Here is a 20,719-nt window from a genome sequence, read left to right as displayed (position 1 = left end):
CAAGGGAGGGTGCATCCCTTGTGGATCTTTGCTTGTAAAAGGATTTTTACAAGGTTGAAAGAAATCTCAAGGACCGCAGGTCGCTTGGGGACTGGATGTAGGCACGGGTTGTTGCCGAAATAGTATAAAAACTCTTGTGTGTTTGTTTCCTTCTTCCCTACTCTTTTACTTTTTTGCTATGCATTTAATTTCCGCTTTTACTTTTGGTTAAGTTTTTCTTCTACTCCTTATTCTCTTAACAACATAAGTAAAAGCCTTAAAAGAGTAAATTTTTAATTAGTAAAGGTTTAGGAATAATTAATTCAAACCCCCTTCTTAATTATTTTGAGGCCACTTGATCCAACAATGACTATCATTAAAATGGCTCATGTGGAAGTCAATTGATTAAGCATAATTCTTTACATGATCAAAGATCGAGGTAGGGACCTATTGAAGGAGAAAAAGGCTCTTGAAAAAAAGAAGGTTCATCTGTCTGTGGAAGCTGAAAAGTTGAAGAAATTGGTCTCTTATGTCGAGGCAAACAAATTGGCATTTGAGTAGGCCAAGATCAACCTTTAAAAGGATAAGGAAATTTTTGCTGAAAAAGAAAAAGAGGTACTTGCTAGCTTGGAAATTGTGAAGAAGCAAAAAAAATGATTTGCAAGAGAAGGTAACCACCTTAGAGGTGCAAATGGTCTTGACTACTAAGGAAGTTGAGAAAGTAAAGGCCAACTTGGTTGCATCTAACATTGAGTCGGTCATGCAATTTATTGAAGGATTTAATGTTGTGATGAAACAAGTGAAGGCTATTGATGGCAACATTAATTTTGATGTTGTTGGCCCCTTCAAAAGACCATCAATGGGAAGATCATTGAAGTTGCCAACTAAGGTGCCAAGAATGCCCTTGTTTTTTGTATTTTGAATTACTTAGTATTGGCATACGTGCCCTCTCCGTCTTTTATATTTTGAATATTTTTATGTAAGTGCCAATAGGCAAAGTATTATTAAAGACATCTCAATATGATTCAACTAAGTCTACTTACTTTTAGGCATTTAACTTCTGATTGTTGAAGTAGAAAGGAACATAACACTTGGAAATTTAATCGCAAATTCTGACTTCTGATTGGGAAAGGAAAATAATGTTTAGATAAGTTAAAAACTTGCCAATGTAATCATTCAAATTCCGACTTCTGATTGAGAAAGGAAAATAATATTTGGCTAAGTTAAAAACTCACCAATGTAATAATTCAAATTCAGACTTCTATTTTAGAAATAAAATATCATTATTAACACAAGTTAGATCTTGGTAGAGCATCATGTCAATCATGTCGATGCCAACCATGCACTCTTGGTATCATGGTGGTTTAATAATCGTGTCATTCATGTCAATGCCGACCAAGTACTCTTGGTATCATGGTGGTTTAAAATTGTGCCAAATGTGTCAATCCCGACCGTGTACTATTGGTATCATGGTGGTTTAATAATCATGTTGATGATGTCGATATCACCCATATACTCTTGGTATCATGGTGGTTTAATAATCGTGTCGTTCGTGTCAATGTCGACCATGTACTCTTGTTATCATGGTGGTTTAATAATCGTGTCAATCATGTTGATGTTGACATGTACTCTTGGTATCATGGTGGTTTAACAATCATGCTGATTCTAAATTTTAAATATAAAAATGACACTAAAAAATGAAAGAAAAACAAAGTAGAAAGTGTTAGGTTCTATGATGGGAAATCAGTCGGAGTTAGACATGCCAACTACGTTGGCACCTATGAATCCGACCTTGGACAAATAGGAATCCCAACGAGGTTGGCACCCCTACCTGGGTCGATCACCACTTTATTGAAATGAAAATGTAAACAAAAGCTAGGGCCATCAGGCATGCACCTACTTGCAAAATCAACTATAATAGAAGCGAAGACTTGCAACATTTTGCATTCCCAGAAAAATGCCATAGGTTAACGTGCAAAGCTTTTACGTTACCCATCTGACTACCTGGATGATTTTGTAAGGGCCGACCCATTTTGGAGATAGCTTGTTTATGATCAAGTTTGGTTGAGCCTTCTTTATCACTAAGTCTTCCTCCTTGAATTCCCTTAGAAAAACTCGAGAATTGTACTTCCCCTCAACTCTAAGCTTGGCCATCGCTTCTTGAATTTGTGCTAGCCCTCGTACCTCTCCAACAGTGTCCAAATCAATCAGTTAGTCTTTGTCCAACCTTTCCTTCTTGAAAACATCCACTCAAAAATTCGGCTCAACCACTTCAATAGGGATCATGGCGTTAGCTTCATACTAAGGTGAATGGGAGCTCATGAGTGGATGAATGAGGGAGTGGTATTATAAGACCATAAAAATTACATATAATTCTTTGACATTGGAACAATTGAACTAAGGGCTATTGTTGACAATTAAAGCATTGAGGACCCCATATCGGCACAAAATTGATCGCCATAAGAACTTCTTCACTCTTTTTGAGGTGATTATGGCCATTGGCTCAGCATCGAACCACTTGCTAAAATAATCAATTGCAACAATCAAGTACTCTAATTGGTGAATTCCAATTCGTAAAGGGCTAAGGATGTCAATACCCTTTTTGTTTAAAGGCAATAGGGAAGAGAAAGAATGTAAATGCTCAGTCAAAAGCTCATACAGATTGGTGCGTCCTTGGCATGCATCACATTTCTTCAAAAGTTCCATCCTGTTAGATCTGAGTGTAGGCCAATAATACCTGGCTCGGACAATTTTATTTCCCAAAGATTGGCCCCCGATTTGACTCCCACAAATGCCTTCATGTACCTTGATAACGACTGCTTGGGCCTGGGCTAGAGCCAAGCATCGAAGGAGGGGAGTATATAAACCTTTTCGGTAAAGCTTCCCTGCTATGATTGTATATCTGGATTCCTCTTTTATACATTTTTTAGCTTTTCTTTGTCATTCAATAAGTCATCGAACTCTATATAGCATACGAGGGGCCCTATCCAAGACTTTATTTCTGCTTCTAGAAACAAGACTTGTGCCTCATTTAAAGCATTCAAAAGTCTCCTTATGATCATTTGGTTTCCATGTTTTTTTAAACTCCTTAACCTTAACAATATTTCAGTTACGTCATTCTCATCCCTTGACAAGTGGTCAGGGTTGAATCTTGTGAAAAATTGAGCCAACTCCTTGACTGTACTTGGCTAACTAGGGATCCTTTGCTTGGAAGTCCCCTTTGGCCTATAACATTACAACCTTGGAATACCCTTTCGTGGCCAATTCTTTGACTCCCATTTCCCGAATGAGATGCATTCCTACAAGGAATGCCTAGTATTCCACTTGGTTATGGGTCAAGCTAAAGTTGAAATTTAGAGATTGTTCAACTATGACACTATTGAGACCCTCCAATACTAATCAAACTTTGCTTCATGCCCTATTCATAGATCCGTTGACAACCAACATCCAAGGCGAAGATGCAACATCCTCATGCACTAAGTAAGCTCTACCACAAAGTCAACAAGTACTTGGCCTTTAATGGCACCTCTTTTTCTTGAAGTTAATGCCATATCCTGAGAGCTCCACAGCCTATTTCACCATATTTCCTACTAGGTCAGGCTTCTACAAAATTTGCCTGATCGGTTGATCTATGCAGAGGACGATTGAGAAACTCTAGAAGTAATGCATCAACTTCCTAGTCATGATTAATACCGCCAAAGCCATCTTTTCAAACTTCTGATATCGAGACTCGGCACCTCACAAAACCTGGCTTACATAGTATTTTGCTCGGCTGCCATCTCTTATACTAATACCAAGCTAATGGTATTCTCAGATACCAAAATATTTTTAAAAATGGGCAAACCTGGTTATGGTTTCTATAGAATTTGCGAGCTGGATAGGACACTTTCAACTTATCAAAAGCATATTTGTGTTCATTTGTAAAAAAAAAAAAAAAAAAACTTTGATTCTTGTCTAGACAACAAAACAAAGGGAGGGCTTTTATGCGCTGACCTGGAGAGGAACCCTGAAAGGGAATTTATCCAACCTGATAACTGATAACTATTGGACCTCCTTGATGTTGGTAAGGCTCATCATATCAATGACCACGGAGCACCAATTAAGGTTGGCCTTGTTTCTCCTGCTTGTTAGCATCAAGCCAAGGAACTTTCCAGCCCAAACGTCAAATAAGCACTTCTCGGGATTTAATTTTATCTGATAAAGGTCCATCATATCAAAAAGTTCATGGAGGTTGGTAGTGTGTTTATCAACTTTTGATGATTTTACCACTGTATCATCAACATAAGTCTCAATAGTTTTCCCTATAAGTTTAGCCAAGATTTTGTTAATCAGCTGCTGGTACGTTGCTCCTACATTCTTCAGACCGAACGACATAACTTTATTGCAATAATTGGACTGCTTCTTAGTGAAGGCCATTTTATCTTTCTCATCTGGGTGCATTTATATTTGGTTGTAACCAAAGTTGGCATCCATAAAACTTAGCAATTGGTAACATGACACACCATCTACCAAACTATCAATGTTCGACAACAAGTAGGAGACATTGATGCATGCCTTGTTTAGATCAATCAAGTTGACACACATCCTCCACTTGCAACTCAACTTCTTCACCATGACAACATTAGTCAACTAATTCAGGTATGGTCGACAGATATCAGTTTGTTTGTTTCCTCGACAATCGCTTTTATCTTCTCTTCTCCAAACTTCCTTCTCTTTTGAATTACTAGTTTTGTCCAGGGATTCAAATCCAACTTATGGCATACAAAGTCTGGGTCTACCCTCGACATGTCCCTCAAACTCCACTCAAAAGCATTTGAGTTGCGCTTTAGCACCTCCACAAGGTTGTCTTCAAGTTGAGGTGTAAAGGTTGTGCCTATGTTTACCTTCTTTGCCTCCACAATCTCTACTTCCTTCAATTACTTAATAGGAGTTGGTTGATGATCTACAAAATCTCTTTAGGGGTCAAGCTCTGCATAATGCACCTCATACTGCTTTGCTGGTCCATAAAACCCTTTCCTTGCCTTAAGGCTCTCCTCATTGAACTTCCAAGAAATCTCTTGGTTGACGCTAATAGTGTTGACTGACCTGTCCTCTAGTGGAAACTTCACTTTCAGATGGACTCTTGACATGATTGCTCCCAACTTATTCAATGATAGTCGTCCAATCAGGATGTTGTTTGTTAAGGGTGCATTCACAACCATATATCGAATCATAAAACTTTTGGCTCTTTGGTCGCCAAAAGTTATTTCAAGATCAACATAACCTTGAACCTTTGTTTTTGCCCCCATAAATCCGACCAACACCCTTGGGTGGGGCCCCATCAAATCTCTTAAGACCTTTAAACCAACAAAAGCATCCCAATACATGATATATTCCAAGCTACCTTGGTCTACAAAGATGCGCTAAAAATTGAAACCCATCATTACTGCGGAGATGAAAACGAGATCATTCTTGTATGGATAGAGTCCCTTGAAGTCCACATTAGTGAATGTGATATTGCGTGAAGGTCATGGTGGTTGGACCTCCACATTCATGATCAATTGGGTGTAGCATTTTCTCACCAAAGAAGTCACTCCACCACAAAAAAAAAAACACCAACTATAGTGTTAAAATCATCATAAATTACATGTTGATGAGTAGGAGCCGACGTAGTCCCTGGGGTCAGCAGTGGTAGAGGTGGATCCTTTTTTTTTACTTATCTCTCCCCTTCTCACCTCATTGATCAAACTTCTCTCGAGCATATTTTGCCAAAGGCCCGATCTTAATCAGATACTCAATCTGCTAGATCAAGGTGAAACACTTTGCAATATCGTTCCCTTAAGTCTTGTGAAACTCACACCACTTAGATCGGTCAAGGTTCAACTACTGCTTAGTTGGCGTAGGGTACATAATTAGGTTTGCATTGTACACCTTCTTCAAAATCTATTTTCATAGTATGGTCAGTGGTATTGGGTCAAGGACTCCTCCTCTCACCTGTGTTTCCCTTGGTCATAGCCTCTCCATCCTCCTCATGTGTCTCGTCTTATCTCATAACTAATCCTTCCTTTATTTCAATTCTCTTGAGGCTTTAGGAAATCCTTCTAATGTGGCTTAGAACTAGACGCTGAATCGGAGGCCAATCCAAACTCTTTTTTTCTCCATCTCTCATTTCCTAGCCATCAAATCCCCAGCTTTTATATGACAAGTCACCCGAGAATGAACATTCATCATGGTGTCCAGATGACAGCAAACTAGTGACTCACTGAACGTCCTTGCCCATATTCCCTTGTAGAAAGTTGTCACAACCATCCTTTCATTTAGATCGGTTACTTGGATGACCACTCCATTGAATCTCATCAAGAAATCCTTCAATGACTCTCTTGACTGCTAACGTATGTCAAAAAGGTCGATTGTTGAGGGTGGCCTCTCCTATGTCTATAGCATTCAAGTGTAAAGTGTTATTTGTCCTTCTAGGTCAAGCATTAGGGCTTATATAGGGATGCATCATAACTAATTGATATGATATTCTTGCAAGAGTCTATCGCATGTGATCCTATCTATTACTCTGAGATCCACAAACATACATCACAAATAGTTATAGTTGCTTAATGGCTAAGGATTGGAAACATCCATAGTGGGGTGCCTAACTGGCAACATGAGTACATCGGTAGAACATCCAAGGATCCTAAACAACATATCACCGTCCAAGTGGAAAGGTGAAATACGACCGAGGATATCGAGGAGGTACCAACCCTTACCTAATAAATTCAAGATTGATGCAGAGAGAAAAATCAAAGCTACTAGAGAGAAACATAACTTGAGAAAATCCAAATCCAAAGTGGGAGAAAAAAGTGTAGGTAGGTAGAAGAGAAAGAGTGAAGTGTTAAGGTTTGTGATTGAAGTATGATGTTAAGTTCACTTATATAATTTACTTGTAACTCATTGATGAAGATCTTTCTCTAGTGTTTTACCCCATATGATTCTTAACATGACTTATACATAAAGTAATTTTAATTTATAGGTGAATTTTATTTTGTTTTTTTTTTCATTCTTTCTCATATAAATGCTTATGAAGATATATATTTATTCAAATATGATCTTTATCTTTTCAAGTTTTTGAATTTTGTTTACTGTTTTTTGTATTTGTAACAACTACAATGTTGTATATATTTCAGTCTTATGTTCTTATTATTATTATTATTATTAGTTGGAGAATGTTGAGCCAACTTCCAATGTACACTGGCAACGAAAGTATCTATTGTGCTAAAACTTATTTTGTTGCACATTTGGGCTTATTTGATAGCCACTATAAAAGTCAACTTGCAAGAACCATGACTCAGAATGCATTCGGAGATGACTTCTCATCATACTCTTCACCCATTTTCTATTAAAAATTCTCCACCACTCACCATTGAGGAATCAAACCTTGGGAGAGAATATTGAAGAATCAATCGAGTTGTCGTCATTCATCACCATTTCTAACTCTCATCTCATTTATTTTATCATGTGTTGCTAATTCCCTTATGATTAGGGTTAAATGACTTTATTAGAATCCCTTGTTGATGAGGCATCAAATGAAGATGTGTCAAAGACATGATTGATGACGTGTTGCTTGACACATATGTTAATGCGACATGATAACACTTTTGGTTCTTTGGAATTACAATCATAAGAGACAAAAATTGCAATTAAGTCATATTAGCATATGTGTCAGACAACACATCAACTATCACATCATCATCTAGTATCAGATCTACAAAATTTATTAAATATTTAATGAAAAATTAAAAAAAGGACCAAAATCCCACAACTAATATACCTAGAGGACCCCACAACTAACATGTGATTCATTTGAGTAGAATTAAGTTTAATTTTTTTACACAATGTCTTAATTTTTAGTCTTGTGGATGAGAAAAAAATGTGATTGAAAAAAGAGAGCCTAATAAAGATGATTAATTAAGTTTTTCATCTAAGATTAATCATTAACAAAGTTCATAGGTACTTCTTACCCATATCATGCTAAAAAAAATTCAACCAAGTTAAATGATAGAAGTTCAATAAAAATTGAAGTTCATAACTTAATTTTAATTTATAATTAAAGTTTATTTTTTTTCTCTTACAACTAATATATATATATATATATATATATATATATATATATATATATATATATATATATATATATATATATATATATATATATAAATCAAAACATAAAATTGTTGAAGTGTATATACTTTTAGGGTGTATTGTCCAACATTTCATTGAAGAGAAAACATAGTCATGAACTTATGATAGTGAACCTCTCTCGTTTGTCAACCAAAGTGTTTTTCTTTTTTTGATACATGTCTAACAAGGATATAATCATATTGATCACCGGGATTCAAACCGAGCATGCTCGTTGTCCGTGGTCCCATTCCCACATCACTCGGAAAGGTGAAATGTGGGATGCTGTTGTGGGTCATTATCATCCATCATCACGAACTTATTTTTTTGGCAAAACCACTCGCAATAAAACTAAGCTGTATGATATGATATCTCTCTCAGAGTTGGTTTTTCTTTCATTATTAATTACTAAATTTAAGTGTTATTTCTAGTTATCTTTTTCTCTAATAAAACTTTGAGTTTCATCTCAGTATGTCAATATAAATACACACAAGTTACTAAAACAAAAATTTTAATTTTAATTATAGAAATATATTACAAAGACTCAGAGTATTGGATAAATCTTATGTATATCTTTTTAAAAAATTTTATTAATATTATTTTTAACTCAAATTAAAATTTCACATTAATAATTTATATTAATCTTTCATGCAAATATTTATCACTCAAATTACTAAATGAAAAGGCACTTTAGATACTTGATGTAAATACGAACTTAAATTTGAATTTAATTTCCATATATTATTTATTAATATAAAAATTATACTATAAATTAATTTAAACTTATATTTACTATAAATTTTAAAGTAATAATAAAAATTAATAAAATTATTGTTTTTCATAATAAAAATTAAAATTTAATTACTACTTGTTTGATCACAGTTTAACCACAATTGAACCAATAGGAATAAATTTTTATAATTGTTGTTTTATTTTCAAAATATTTATTATTTCATTCTTTAGCATGACTGATTGTTGTATTGAAAATTATAAGATTAACTTAGTGATTAAATGAAAGAAGAAAGGAATGGTAGCAATTAATATTAGTTGATAAAAAAAACTATAATTGATATTCCTTTGCTAAATTGGTAACTTTTTTATGTTCATATATCTAATTGAGTTCATCTCTAGTAATCATATTAGTTAGGTTTTCAAAATCAAAGCATAAGAACTCAACAATGGTTCACTCTTGATGAATTTGAGTGGAAGCTATTGAGTTCTTAATAATTCCAATTTTTTTATTCATATAGATTACTGCAACTTATAGGTGTTATTTGTATTTTTTTTTAATAAAATTAAAATTTCATTTCATAAAAATTGTTTGCAGAAGCATATATGATATGAAGTTTTGATGATGCCAAAGATGAGCATAATTCAAGGAAAGAATTCAGAAATGCAAGAAGAACGATGTACTTAGTTAGGATCTTAGAAAAAAGTTCCTTAATTGATGCTGCACAGGTTTGGTTAAAGAAAATATTTTACAAAAGTTTTTTAAAAACAATTATCTTTTCAAAAATATGATATTTCCTCTCTGGTATTCGATTACCAGAGGATGTAATCGATTACCAGTGGCTAAATTGATTTATGAAACAATTTGAAAATTTCAAATTTGAATTTAAAAGTCTATCATCGATTACACAAGGTATGTAATCGATTATCAGAAATTTAAACTGTTTGTAACAGCTTTTAGAAATTTGAATTTAAATTTTAAAAGCTTGTAATCGATTATATCATTTGTGTAATCAATTACCAGACACAAAAAATTCAAATTTCAAGTCTGAAGAGTCACAACTCTTCAGAAACTAACTGTGTAATCGATTACCATATTTATGTAATCAATTACCAGTAAGGAATTTGCAAAAATAACTCCCAAGAGTCACAACTGTTCGAGAAGTTTTGGAATGGTCATCAAAGGCCTAAAATAGGTGACTTAGGGTACGGAATTTCTTAGAGTTTTTCTAAACAACATTGTCTTATCCTCTCAAAACCAAATTGTCTTATTACTCTCAAATATTCCTTGGCCAAAATACTTGCAAATTCAATAAGGAATCTTGATCGATCTTCAATTGTAATATCTTTCTCTTAAAGAGAGAAAATTCTTCTTCTTATTATTCAAAGAGATCTGTTTAAGAGACCGAGGGTCTCTTAAGTTGTAAGGATATTTGAACACAAGGGAAGGGTGTCCTTGTGTGATTCAGAGTTTTTAAAAAGTTTTTTACAAGATAGTGGAAATCTTAAGCGGATTGCTTGGGGACTGAATGTAGGCACAAGGGGTGGCCGAACCAGTATAAAATTTGAGTTTGCATTTTCTCTTCCCTTAAACTTCTTTTATTTATTTCTATTTATCTTTTGCTTTAAAGAAGTTTATTTTTTAATTGTCTTTTGAGTAATTCATATTAAGGGTGCATTGTTAATTCAAAAAGAGAGTTAAATTGTAATCGAGAATAATTTTTGTATCTTAATTCAACCCCCCCTTCTTAAGATAATTGAGACCACTTGTCCAACAAGTGGTATCAGAGCTTCATTCTTGTATAAAGTTTAGAAACTTCAAGAATATGGCCTCATCTAACTATCTATTTCCTGAAGGGAATTCTATAAATAGGCCTCCTATTTTTAATGGCATGGGTTACCATTATTGGAAAACCTGCATGCAAATTTTTATAGAGGTTATAGATCTAAATATCTGAGAAGCCATAGAAATTGGACCTTACATTCCCAATATGGTGGCAGGAAATACAACCGTAGAAAAACCTAGGGAACAGTGGAGTGAGGAGGAAAGAAAATTAGTTCAATACAATTTAAAAGCCAAAAATATAATTACATCTACTTTAGGGATTGATGAATACTTTAGGGTATTTAATTGTAAAAATGCAAAAGATATGTGGGATACCTTACAGGTAACCCATGAAGGAACAAAAGATGTGAAAAGATCTAGGATAAATACTTTGACTCATGAATATGAATTATTTAGAATGAATCCAAATGAAACCATACAAGACATGTAAAAGAGATTTACACACATAATTAATCATCTTGCATTTTTAGGAAAAACATTTCCAAATGAAGATCTTATCAATAAAGTTTTGAGATGCTTAAGCAGGGAATGGCAACCCAAGGTAACAGCCATTACTGAATCATGAGATTTATCTAACATGTCTCTTGCTACTTTGTTTGGGAATTTACAGGAATATGAAATGGAATTGATGAAATTGAATCAACATGAGGAGAATGATAAGAAAAAGAAAGGAATTGCTCTTAAAGCTTCATCTTCAACCCAAGAAGGAAGTGATAAGGAGGATTCGATTGAAATAGACGAAGATGATGATCTTAGTCTATTTGTAAAAAGATTCAACAAATTTCTAAGAGTCAGAGGAAATCAAAGAAGATCTAATTTTAAATCAAAGAAAAGGATAGAAGATTCATCCTCTACTCCAAAATGTTATGAATGCAATCAACCTGGACATCTGAGGGTTGATTGCCCAATTTTTAAGAAAAGAATAGAGAAATCTGAAAAGAAGGCTAAGAAGGCCTACATTACATGGGAAGACAATGATATGGACTCATCTGAAGATTCAGAAAATGAAGTTGTAAACCTGAGTCTGATGGCCAAGAATTATGAAAGCGATGAAGAGGTAACATCTTCTGATAACAACTTATACATCTCATTTGATGAATTACAAGATGCATTTGCTGATTTACATAAAGAATCAGTTAAACTTACAAAACTGGTTTCATCTTCTAAGAAAACAATTTCAAATTTAGAAAAAGAAGTTTTAAAATTAAATGAAGAATTAGAAAATCTTAAGACTAAAGTTATAACTTTAAGATCAAATGATACAATTCATTCTTCTACCATGCATGATAATATAGAAGTATCTAATTCACGTAATTGTTGTAAGAAATATATAGAAGAAATCAAATATTTAAAAATTTCTCTTGCCAAATTTTCTATTGGCAAAAATAATCTAGATATTATATTAGGAAAGTAAATGTGTGTTTTTGATAAAGCAGGATTAGGATATAAACCTGATAAACAACAAAAATTTTATATAAATTTCTTTGCATCCACACAAAAATATAGTTCTCCTTTCTTAACCTATTTTTATTGTGGAAAGAAAGGACATGGTACATCTACATGTTATTTTAAGAAAAATAGCAATAATATTAAAATGATATGGGTCCCAAAAGGATCTTTTATTAAAACTAACACACAAGGACCCAAGAAAGTTTGAGTACATAAGTCATAAACATATTCATATAGGTTTCCTTGAAGAAGAGTTGGTACATAGATAGCGGATGCTCTAAACACATGACGGGAGATGCATCGAAATTCACTCATATTTCTCCAAAGAAAAGTGGACATGTGACTTATGGCGACAACAATAAAGGTAGAATTCTTGGAGTTGGAAAAATAGGTAGGAATTCATCTACCTCCATTGAAAATGTTCTACTTGTTGAAGGTCTTAACCACAGTTTGCTAAGTGTCAGTCAATTATGTGATAAAGACTATCTAGTATTTTTTGATTCTCATCACTGTGTTATTGAAAACAAGCATGATAGGAATATAAAGCATATAAGCTATAGAACAAATAATGTTTACATGATAAATTTAGATAAAAAATAAAACCATGATCAATGTTTTCTTAGTTAAGATGATGATCCTTGGTTATGGCATAGAAGAATTGCCCATATAAACATGAAACATTTAAATAAATGAATTTCAAAAAATTTAGTTATTGGTTTACCAAAACTTAAATTTGAAAAAGATAGATTATGTTATGCATGTCGGAAAGGAAAACAAGTAAGGGTTTCTTTTAAATCAAAAAATATTGTGTCAACAACTCAACTCTCACAACTTTTGCATATGGATCTTTTTGGTCCCTCTAGAACTATGAGTTTTGGAGGAAACTATTATGCTCTTGTTATTGTTGATGATTACTCTAGATATACATGGACATTATTTCTCACTCATAAAAGTGATGCATTTCATGCATTCAAGAAACTTGCTAAAGTTATTCAAAATAAGATAAATCTTAAAATTGCATCTATCAGGAGTGATCATGGAGGAGAATTTGAAAATAAAGATTTTGAATCATTTTGTGATGAACATGGCATTGAACATAATTTTTCTGCACCCAAAACTCCTCAACAAAATGGAGTTTTTGAGAGGAAAAATAGATCCTTAGAAGAAATTGCTAGAACTTTACTAAATGATACATGTCTTCCAAAATATTTCTGGGCTGAAGCCGTAAATACTGCATGTTACATCATGAATAGAGCTTTAATAAGACCAATCTTGAAGAAAACTCCATATGAGTTATATAATGGAAGAAAACCAAACATTTCGCATCTTCATGTGTTTGGATGTAAATGTTTTGTGCTAAACAATGGTAAAGATAATTTAGGAAAGTTTGATGCTAAATTTGATGAAGGTATTTTTCTTGGCTATTCATTGCAAAGTAAAGCATTTAGAATATATAACAAAAGAACTATGATTATTGAAGAATTCATTCATGTTTCTTTTGATGAATCTAATGCAATTTTGCCAAGAAAAGATGTACTAGATGATATTTCAGAATCATTAGAAGAAATGCATATTCATAGAGAAGATCACAAAGGCAAAGGAGATGGAAATAATGAAGATTTTCACATTGATGAAATTAAAGCAAATGCTGATCTTCCATGAGAATGGAGAGCTTCTAGATATCATCATCTTGACAACATCATTGGTGATATATCAAAAGGGGTAACCACTAGACATTCTCTTAAAGATATTTGCAATAATATGGCTTTTGTTTCTATGATTGAACCTAAAAATTTGAAAGAAGTCATAATTGATGAACATTGGATAATAGCTATGCAGGAAGAGTTGAACCAATTTGAAAGAAATAATGTTTGAGAATTAGTTGAGAAACCTAAAAATTACCCAATTATAGGAACAAAATGGGTATTCAGAAACAAGTTAGATGAAAATGGCATAATTATTAGAAATAAGGCTAGATTAGTAGCCAAAGGATACAATCGGGAAGAGGGGATAGACTATGAGGAAACATATGCTTCAGTTGCTAGATTAGAAGCCATAAGAATGTTATTAGCCTTTGCATCCATAGTGGATTTTAAACTTTATCAAATGGATGTAAAGAGTGCCTTTTTGAATGGCTTTATCCAAGAGGAAGTATATGTATATCAACCCACTGGTTTTGAAAACTCAGATAAGCCTAGTCATGTTTTTAAATTGAAAAAGGTTTTATATGGCTTAAAACAAGCCCCTAGGACTTGGTATGAACGTATGAGTAAGTTCCTATAAGAAAAGGATTTTTCTAGAGGTAAAGTAGATACTATTATCTTTATTAAGAAGAAGTTAAATGATATATTATTAGTTCAAATCTATGTTGATGATATTATCTTTGGATCCACTAATGACTCTTTATGCAAAGAATTCTCTCAAGATATGCAAAGTGAATTTAAAATGTCAATGATGGGAGAACTAAATTTCTTTCTTGGGTTGCAAATCAAGCAAACCAAGAATGGAATATTTGTCAATCAATCAAAATATTGCAAAGACTTGATTCACAGATTTGTGATGGAGAATGCTAAGCATATGGCTACACCAATGAGTACTGCTTGTTATTTGGATAAAGATGAAACTGGTCAGTCAATAGACATTAAGAAATATCGAGGTATGATCGGATCACTTCTTTATTTATCTGCTAGCAGGCCTGATATAATGTTTAGTGTGTGTGTATGCGTGCTAGATTTCAATCAAATCTCAAAGAATCACATCTTAGTGCAGTTAAGAGAATTATAAGATATTTGTTAGGCACTATAAATATAGGATTATGGTATCCTAAAAATTCCACATGCAATTTAATAGGATATTCTAATTCTGATTTTGCCGGTTCTAAAACTAATAGAAAGAGCACAAGTGGAACTTGTCATTTCATTGGATCTGCTCTAGTTTCCTGGCATAGTAAGAAACAAAATAGTGTTGCTTTATCCACTGCTGAGGCGGAATATATTTCTGCTGGCAGTTGTTGTGCTCAAATACTTTGGATGAAACAATAACTTTCTGATTATGGAATATCTCTTGATCATATTCCTATAAGATGTGATAACACGAGTGCTATAAATCTATCTAAGAATCCTGTTCAGCACTCAAGAACCAAACATATAGAGATAAGACATCATTTCTTGAGAGATCATGTTCAAAAGGGAGATTGTGTACTAGAATTCATTAATACAAAGAATCAGTTAGTTGATATCTTTACAAAACCTCTCCCTAAAAAAACATTCTTTGCAATTAGGAGAGAATTAGGTCTTTTAGATATCAATGATCTAGACAAATGGGTAACTCATTGAGCTTTATCCTCCTTATGTTCAATAGATTGTCTTTGAGTGTAGTTGTTAGTGTTATTAATAGTCATATTAATTGTTGTTTGTCTTTTAATAATTGTCCTTGATTACCTTTGTTTGAATTATTAATAGTAATATAAGTTATTGTGTATAGTTAACTAATTGTTAGATTGATTTGATTTGTTTGTGTTTGATGATTATTGATTGAATGTGTTTGATTGTGCTTGTTGATTGAATGCATTTGATTGTGCTTGATTATCATAGTAAAGTGTGTATTTGACTTAAGAATAGTTAGTTTTAGTTGAAAAAGCCTTGTTTAAGGGTCTGGTAATCGATTACCATTCCCTGTAATCGATTACCTTAGAACAACAAGGTTGTAATCGATTATAGAAGCCTGTAATCGATTACCAGTAGGCTTCAATAGTTACAGGGTACTCCTGTAATCGATTACAAGTGTCTGTAATCAATTACAAAACGTCCCTGTCTATAAATATATGTGTTTTCGTAGAACCTTCATTCTCCCTTTCCGTGTGACGGCACAAAACCTTCCCCAATCTTCAAATCTGCGTATCTCTCTCATTTCTTAACCAAATCGCTTTAAACAAAGTCCAATCTTCATCTTTTTCAATTCTCTTCCAAACCCACCGATCAAAATTAGCTGGAACACCTTCAAATGGCAGAATCATCAAAGAAGCGAAAGGGATCTTCCTCCACCACCACCGTTGCTGGTCACTGCCGCCAAGGAACCTCTGGAGACCCACCCGCACCAATTCCTCCATCTCTTTCATCTCCTCGATCATCCATATTATTTTCCTCAAATGATCAGCGTCAGAGGTACTACTCTCAATTCTATAATAGTCATTCTAAATCTTAAGTACCTTTACCTTGAATTTTTTGATGGAGAAACATTTGATTGTTACCAAGTGTTTCAAAATTCTACTTTGGGGTGGCCGAACCAGTATAAAATCTAAGTTTGTATTCTCTCTTCCCTTAAATTTCTTTTATTTATTGCTATTTATCTTTTGCTTTAAAGAAGTTTATTTTTGAATTATCTTTTGAGTAATTCATATTAAGGGTGCATTGTTAATTCAAAAAAAGAATCAAATTGTAATTGAAAATAATTTTTGTATCTTAATTCAACCCTTCTTCTTAAGATAACTGAGGTCACTTGTCCAACATTATTTACATTTAAAATTTATACAAATTACTTAATTAAAACTTGATTCTTATTATAAAAAAAAAAGTTTAAATAACACCTACAAAATTATACAGGATATAAATTATGTCCTTGAGTCGGAAACTAATATTCTTTTTACCTCTTATTTTTGTTAAATATAATATTAATACGAAATTGTTTATGTTGAGAATAAGTGATTAATCTTTGTCAAACATTATAATTACATATAAAATAAATATTTATCTCCTAACAAAATCTATTTAATATTCAAAACATTAACTACCATTCGAATTCAGATTTCTTTAGTTAAAAAACCCAATCTATAAAATAAATATTTATCTCCTAACAAAATCTATTTCATATTTAAAACATTAACTACCATTCGAATTCAGAATTCTTTGATGAAAAAACCCAATCTTATTAAACCAATACTTTTTTCCGTTGAACTACCAGTCCAATTTTTACAACATTTCTTTCACTACACCAAATTATAAATTCAAATTTTTTTCTACTAAAAAACTTAAAGTGCCGCACTGCAATAATAACACCCACATTTCCGAGGGAAAAAAAAACATCGTTTTCTGTCCAACTATCCATCCGCCACCTTTCAACCTCACCAGCAAACCGCAAACAACGCAGGCCATCTATCCATCTTCTCTTTTCCTCTTTCCTTTCCTTTTTCATTTTCTCTTAAAAAAAAATAAACCACCATTTCCCATTTCACCCTTTTGGTTTTTTTTTTTTCCCGTTTCGCGAGGAAACAAACGACAAAGCCCCAAGAACACCGCTCGCACAAAAGCAAGCAACAACAACGTTGTCGTGTGTTTATTTTATTTTTACTTTTTTCGTCACGAAGACGATGGGTCTAAGCAAGCTCGGAACCGCAATAACGGCGATAACGGCCGTTACTCTGGTGTTTCTGTTCATGGAGATCGTTTACGTGCTGTGGCAACGCCGTCAGAGGCTCCGTCCGCGCGTGCGCGTGGAGCCGCAGGAGGCTTCGCCCCAGTGTTCTTCCACCTCGTCTTCTCCAAGTGACGATGATGACGTGGAGCTCGAAATCGAACAGCACGTGATGAAGTGGCAGCAGTGTCTTAACGGTAACGGTAACGGCCCCTCCAGGGTGCTCTTCACCATCAAGGAGGAAGAGAGAGAAGAGGTTGACTCCGATAACGGCAACGACAATGGTTTGTCCGAGGAGTGTAACAAGAGTGCGCGTGCGTGGTTGGATCATGAGCGCGTGGCAGCGGTGGTGGACGAGGTTGTGGTCGTGGTTGAGGAGTTGTTGTTATTGAACGAAACGACGACGCCGTGTGCTTCGCCTCCGTACTACACACCCTACGCTTCGCCGAGTCGTGAAGAGTGTCGTAAAGATTTAAACGACAGTAATGGATGAGTCGTTTTACACTCTGTTACTATTATCGCCTACACTCCTATGTAATGAAAAGCTATTACTATTAACATTGAAATTTTAGAATGTTAAGATTGTGTTAGATTTATATTAAATTAGATTACATTAGATTTTTAGATCAGGGAATGAATTAAAGGATCCAATGCGTGGAAGAGGAAGGGAAAGTTTGTGCAAAAACAGGAAATTAAAGTGCTTACTACTAAGTGTGTTTGAATTCGTCATTGATTAATATTTTAATATTATTACCAGCATTCATTATTTTTCTACAAATTCAAAGCAATTAATTGGTACGAGAGGAGAGAACCGGGGATGTTAAATATTGTTACTACTACCAAATTATTTTAATTTCTCTGTAAATTAAATGCGGACTCAGCCGTTTAGTACGTCCTTCAATTTTGTATTTTTTTTTTCTCTTTTTACCTGGTGGAGTATATTTTTTAACTGATACATCTCAAATATTGGATGAAATTAGGGTACAAGGATCTGATTATAAATAGGAGAAAATTTGATAGACCCAAGTGAGATATGTAGAACATAAGAAAACCAAAATTAACAATCAATATATATATATATATATATATATATATATGAGGACTAAAACTGCAACTATTTCTTCTAGCTGTGTTACTATTTTGCGGATTTTTTGAGTTAAAGAGTGACACAACTGAACGGTCACGTTCTTCTTGTTTTTTCTTTCTCTCTCGATCCATTCGTTGCCCTTTAGCATCCGACGCTTTTTCTTTTCCTTTTTTTGGATTTTGTTTTTGTTTTTTAGTTTAAAATGTTTTTTAGAATTACGACATCTGTTTTCGATTTAAAGAATCCTAATACTATCTAATTCCTTGCGAGTAAGTGGGCCTCGGCCTCATCCTTTTTGGGCTTCCAAACACTGATTTTAAGGAGTCACTATTGGTCCATTGGTAATTAGTCTTTGGCCCCTATCAATGGGTTGGAACTTTTTATATTCCAAAAGGTAAAATTATAGTTTTGGTCCTCCTATTTTGTTCCAGTTTCGGATGTGGTTCTCCTATAATTTTATTCACAAATTTGGTCCCCCATTTTTGTAAATCGCTGCAATGTTGGTCCGGGATGTCCCAATTCACGTTGATCGTTAGCCTCAGTTAGCCTCAAACGTTGATTGACACGTGTCAACGTCTGATTGATTGGATGGAAAAATTTGGTTTTTTTTACCCTGCTGTGATGTGGTAAAAATTTAGTGACACTAAGGGACCAATTCAAAAAGGTTTTTTTGAATTAACCCTAACCCTAAAATCATTGGAAGCATAGTCCCGGAAAACCGCAAACCTCAAACGTTATCGTGAAGCAGTCGCCGTGGGTGAAGGTGCTTGAATTTGGGTGAAGGTGGTTGAAGAGTCACTCTTGATCCTAGGAAGATGGACGGGGATTATGTTTTCAAGTAAGTTATTTTATTTGTGGGTTTGTTTGTGGAAGTGGTCCACATAGTTTAGGGTTTTGTTTTGTGTTTGTGCATGCCCGTCAAGGAAGTGGTTTTGGTTAATTTGTGTGGTGGTTGTGTGTTTGTTTGTTTGTGTGGGGTTTGTTGATGGTTAAATTGTGAGTAAAGTTTTATTTATTTGTGCTGAGGTGTCGAGGTCGACAAAGGTTTATTTGTTTTATTGTGTTGTTATGTTCCGTTGGAGGTGTGGTCCCGACCAAATTTGTTTTTGTTGTGGTGGACCCTTGTTGTTGTTTAACCAGAAACATGAATGCTTGTTTTGTTGTTGTCGTTGTGGTCCCCATTTTGGGTTTTATTTTTGTTATGTTTTGAAAAGCTTTGTTGGTGATGTTGTTTTTATTAATTTTTTGGGCTTTGTTGTGGTGGACCCTTGTTGTTGTTTAACCGGAAACATGAATGCTTGTTTTTTTGTTGTCGTTGTGGTCCCTATTTTGGGTTTTATTTTTGTTATGTTTTGAAAAGCTTTGTTGGTGATGTTGTTTTTATTAATTTTTTGGGCTTTGTTGTCGTTCGCGTTTTTGCAGGCCAACTGAAGAACAAACAGTGAGGTTAAAGATTCACCATGGAGGGATGTTTATTTATAATCCATCCACTGCGTATGTCAATGGAGAAATCGTTGAAGAGGAATGGGGTTAGGATGTGGATACTATGTCATACATTGACTTGACGAAGGTCATTAAGTCTATTAGCTACAATGCATTCAAGTGCTTATGGTACAGACACCCCAAAAAGACACTTTGGAGAGGGTTGAAGCCACTGAATGGTGACTCTAATATTTTACAATTGGCTGAAGATGTTGTTGGGTTTGATGTGGTGGAAGTGTATGTGGAAGATGGGGTGATTGACAGATGTGATAAAAAGTTGGATGATGTTGAGGGAGATGAAGTTGTTGTAATTGATGGAGTTGTGGAGGGTGAGGTTCAAGTGGAGGCTGAGGTTGAAGTGGAGGGTCAGGTTGAAGTGGAGGTGTATGTGGAAGATGGGGTGATTGACAGATGTGATAAAAAGTTGGATGATGTTGAGGGAGATGAAGTTGTTGTAATTGATGGAGTTGTGGAGGCTGAGGTTCAAGTGGAGGCTGAGGTTCAAGCGGAGGCTAAGGTTGAAGTGGAGGGTGAGGTTCAAGTGGAGGCTGAGGTTGAAGTGGAGGGTCAGGTTCAGCTTGATGATGAAGGTT

At 34.2% G+C, this 20,719-nt stretch overlaps 1 protein-coding gene across 1 annotated transcript; it reads left to right on the top strand.

Annotated features, from left to right (window-relative positions):
* The first annotated feature begins 17,513 nt into the window (after positions 1 to 17,513).
* LOC102669683 (uncharacterized) lies at positions 17,514 to 18,050 on the top strand. Its single transcript, XM_006575980.1, has one exon. It carries the CDS (start codon positions 17,514 to 17,516, stop codon positions 18,048 to 18,050), a length of 537 nt encoding a protein of 178 aa, XP_006576043.1.
* Positions 18,051 to 20,719: the final 2,669 nt, after the last annotated feature.

The sequence above is a fragment of the Glycine max genome, chromosome 2, assembly GCF_000004515.6.
Source record: "Glycine max cultivar Williams 82 chromosome 2, Glycine_max_v4.0, whole genome shotgun sequence".
NCBI lineage: Eukaryota > Viridiplantae > Streptophyta > Magnoliopsida > Fabales > Fabaceae > Glycine > Glycine max.
The sequence above is the reverse complement of the archived record's forward strand: the minus strand, read 5'-3'. Positions and strand labels throughout refer to the sequence as shown.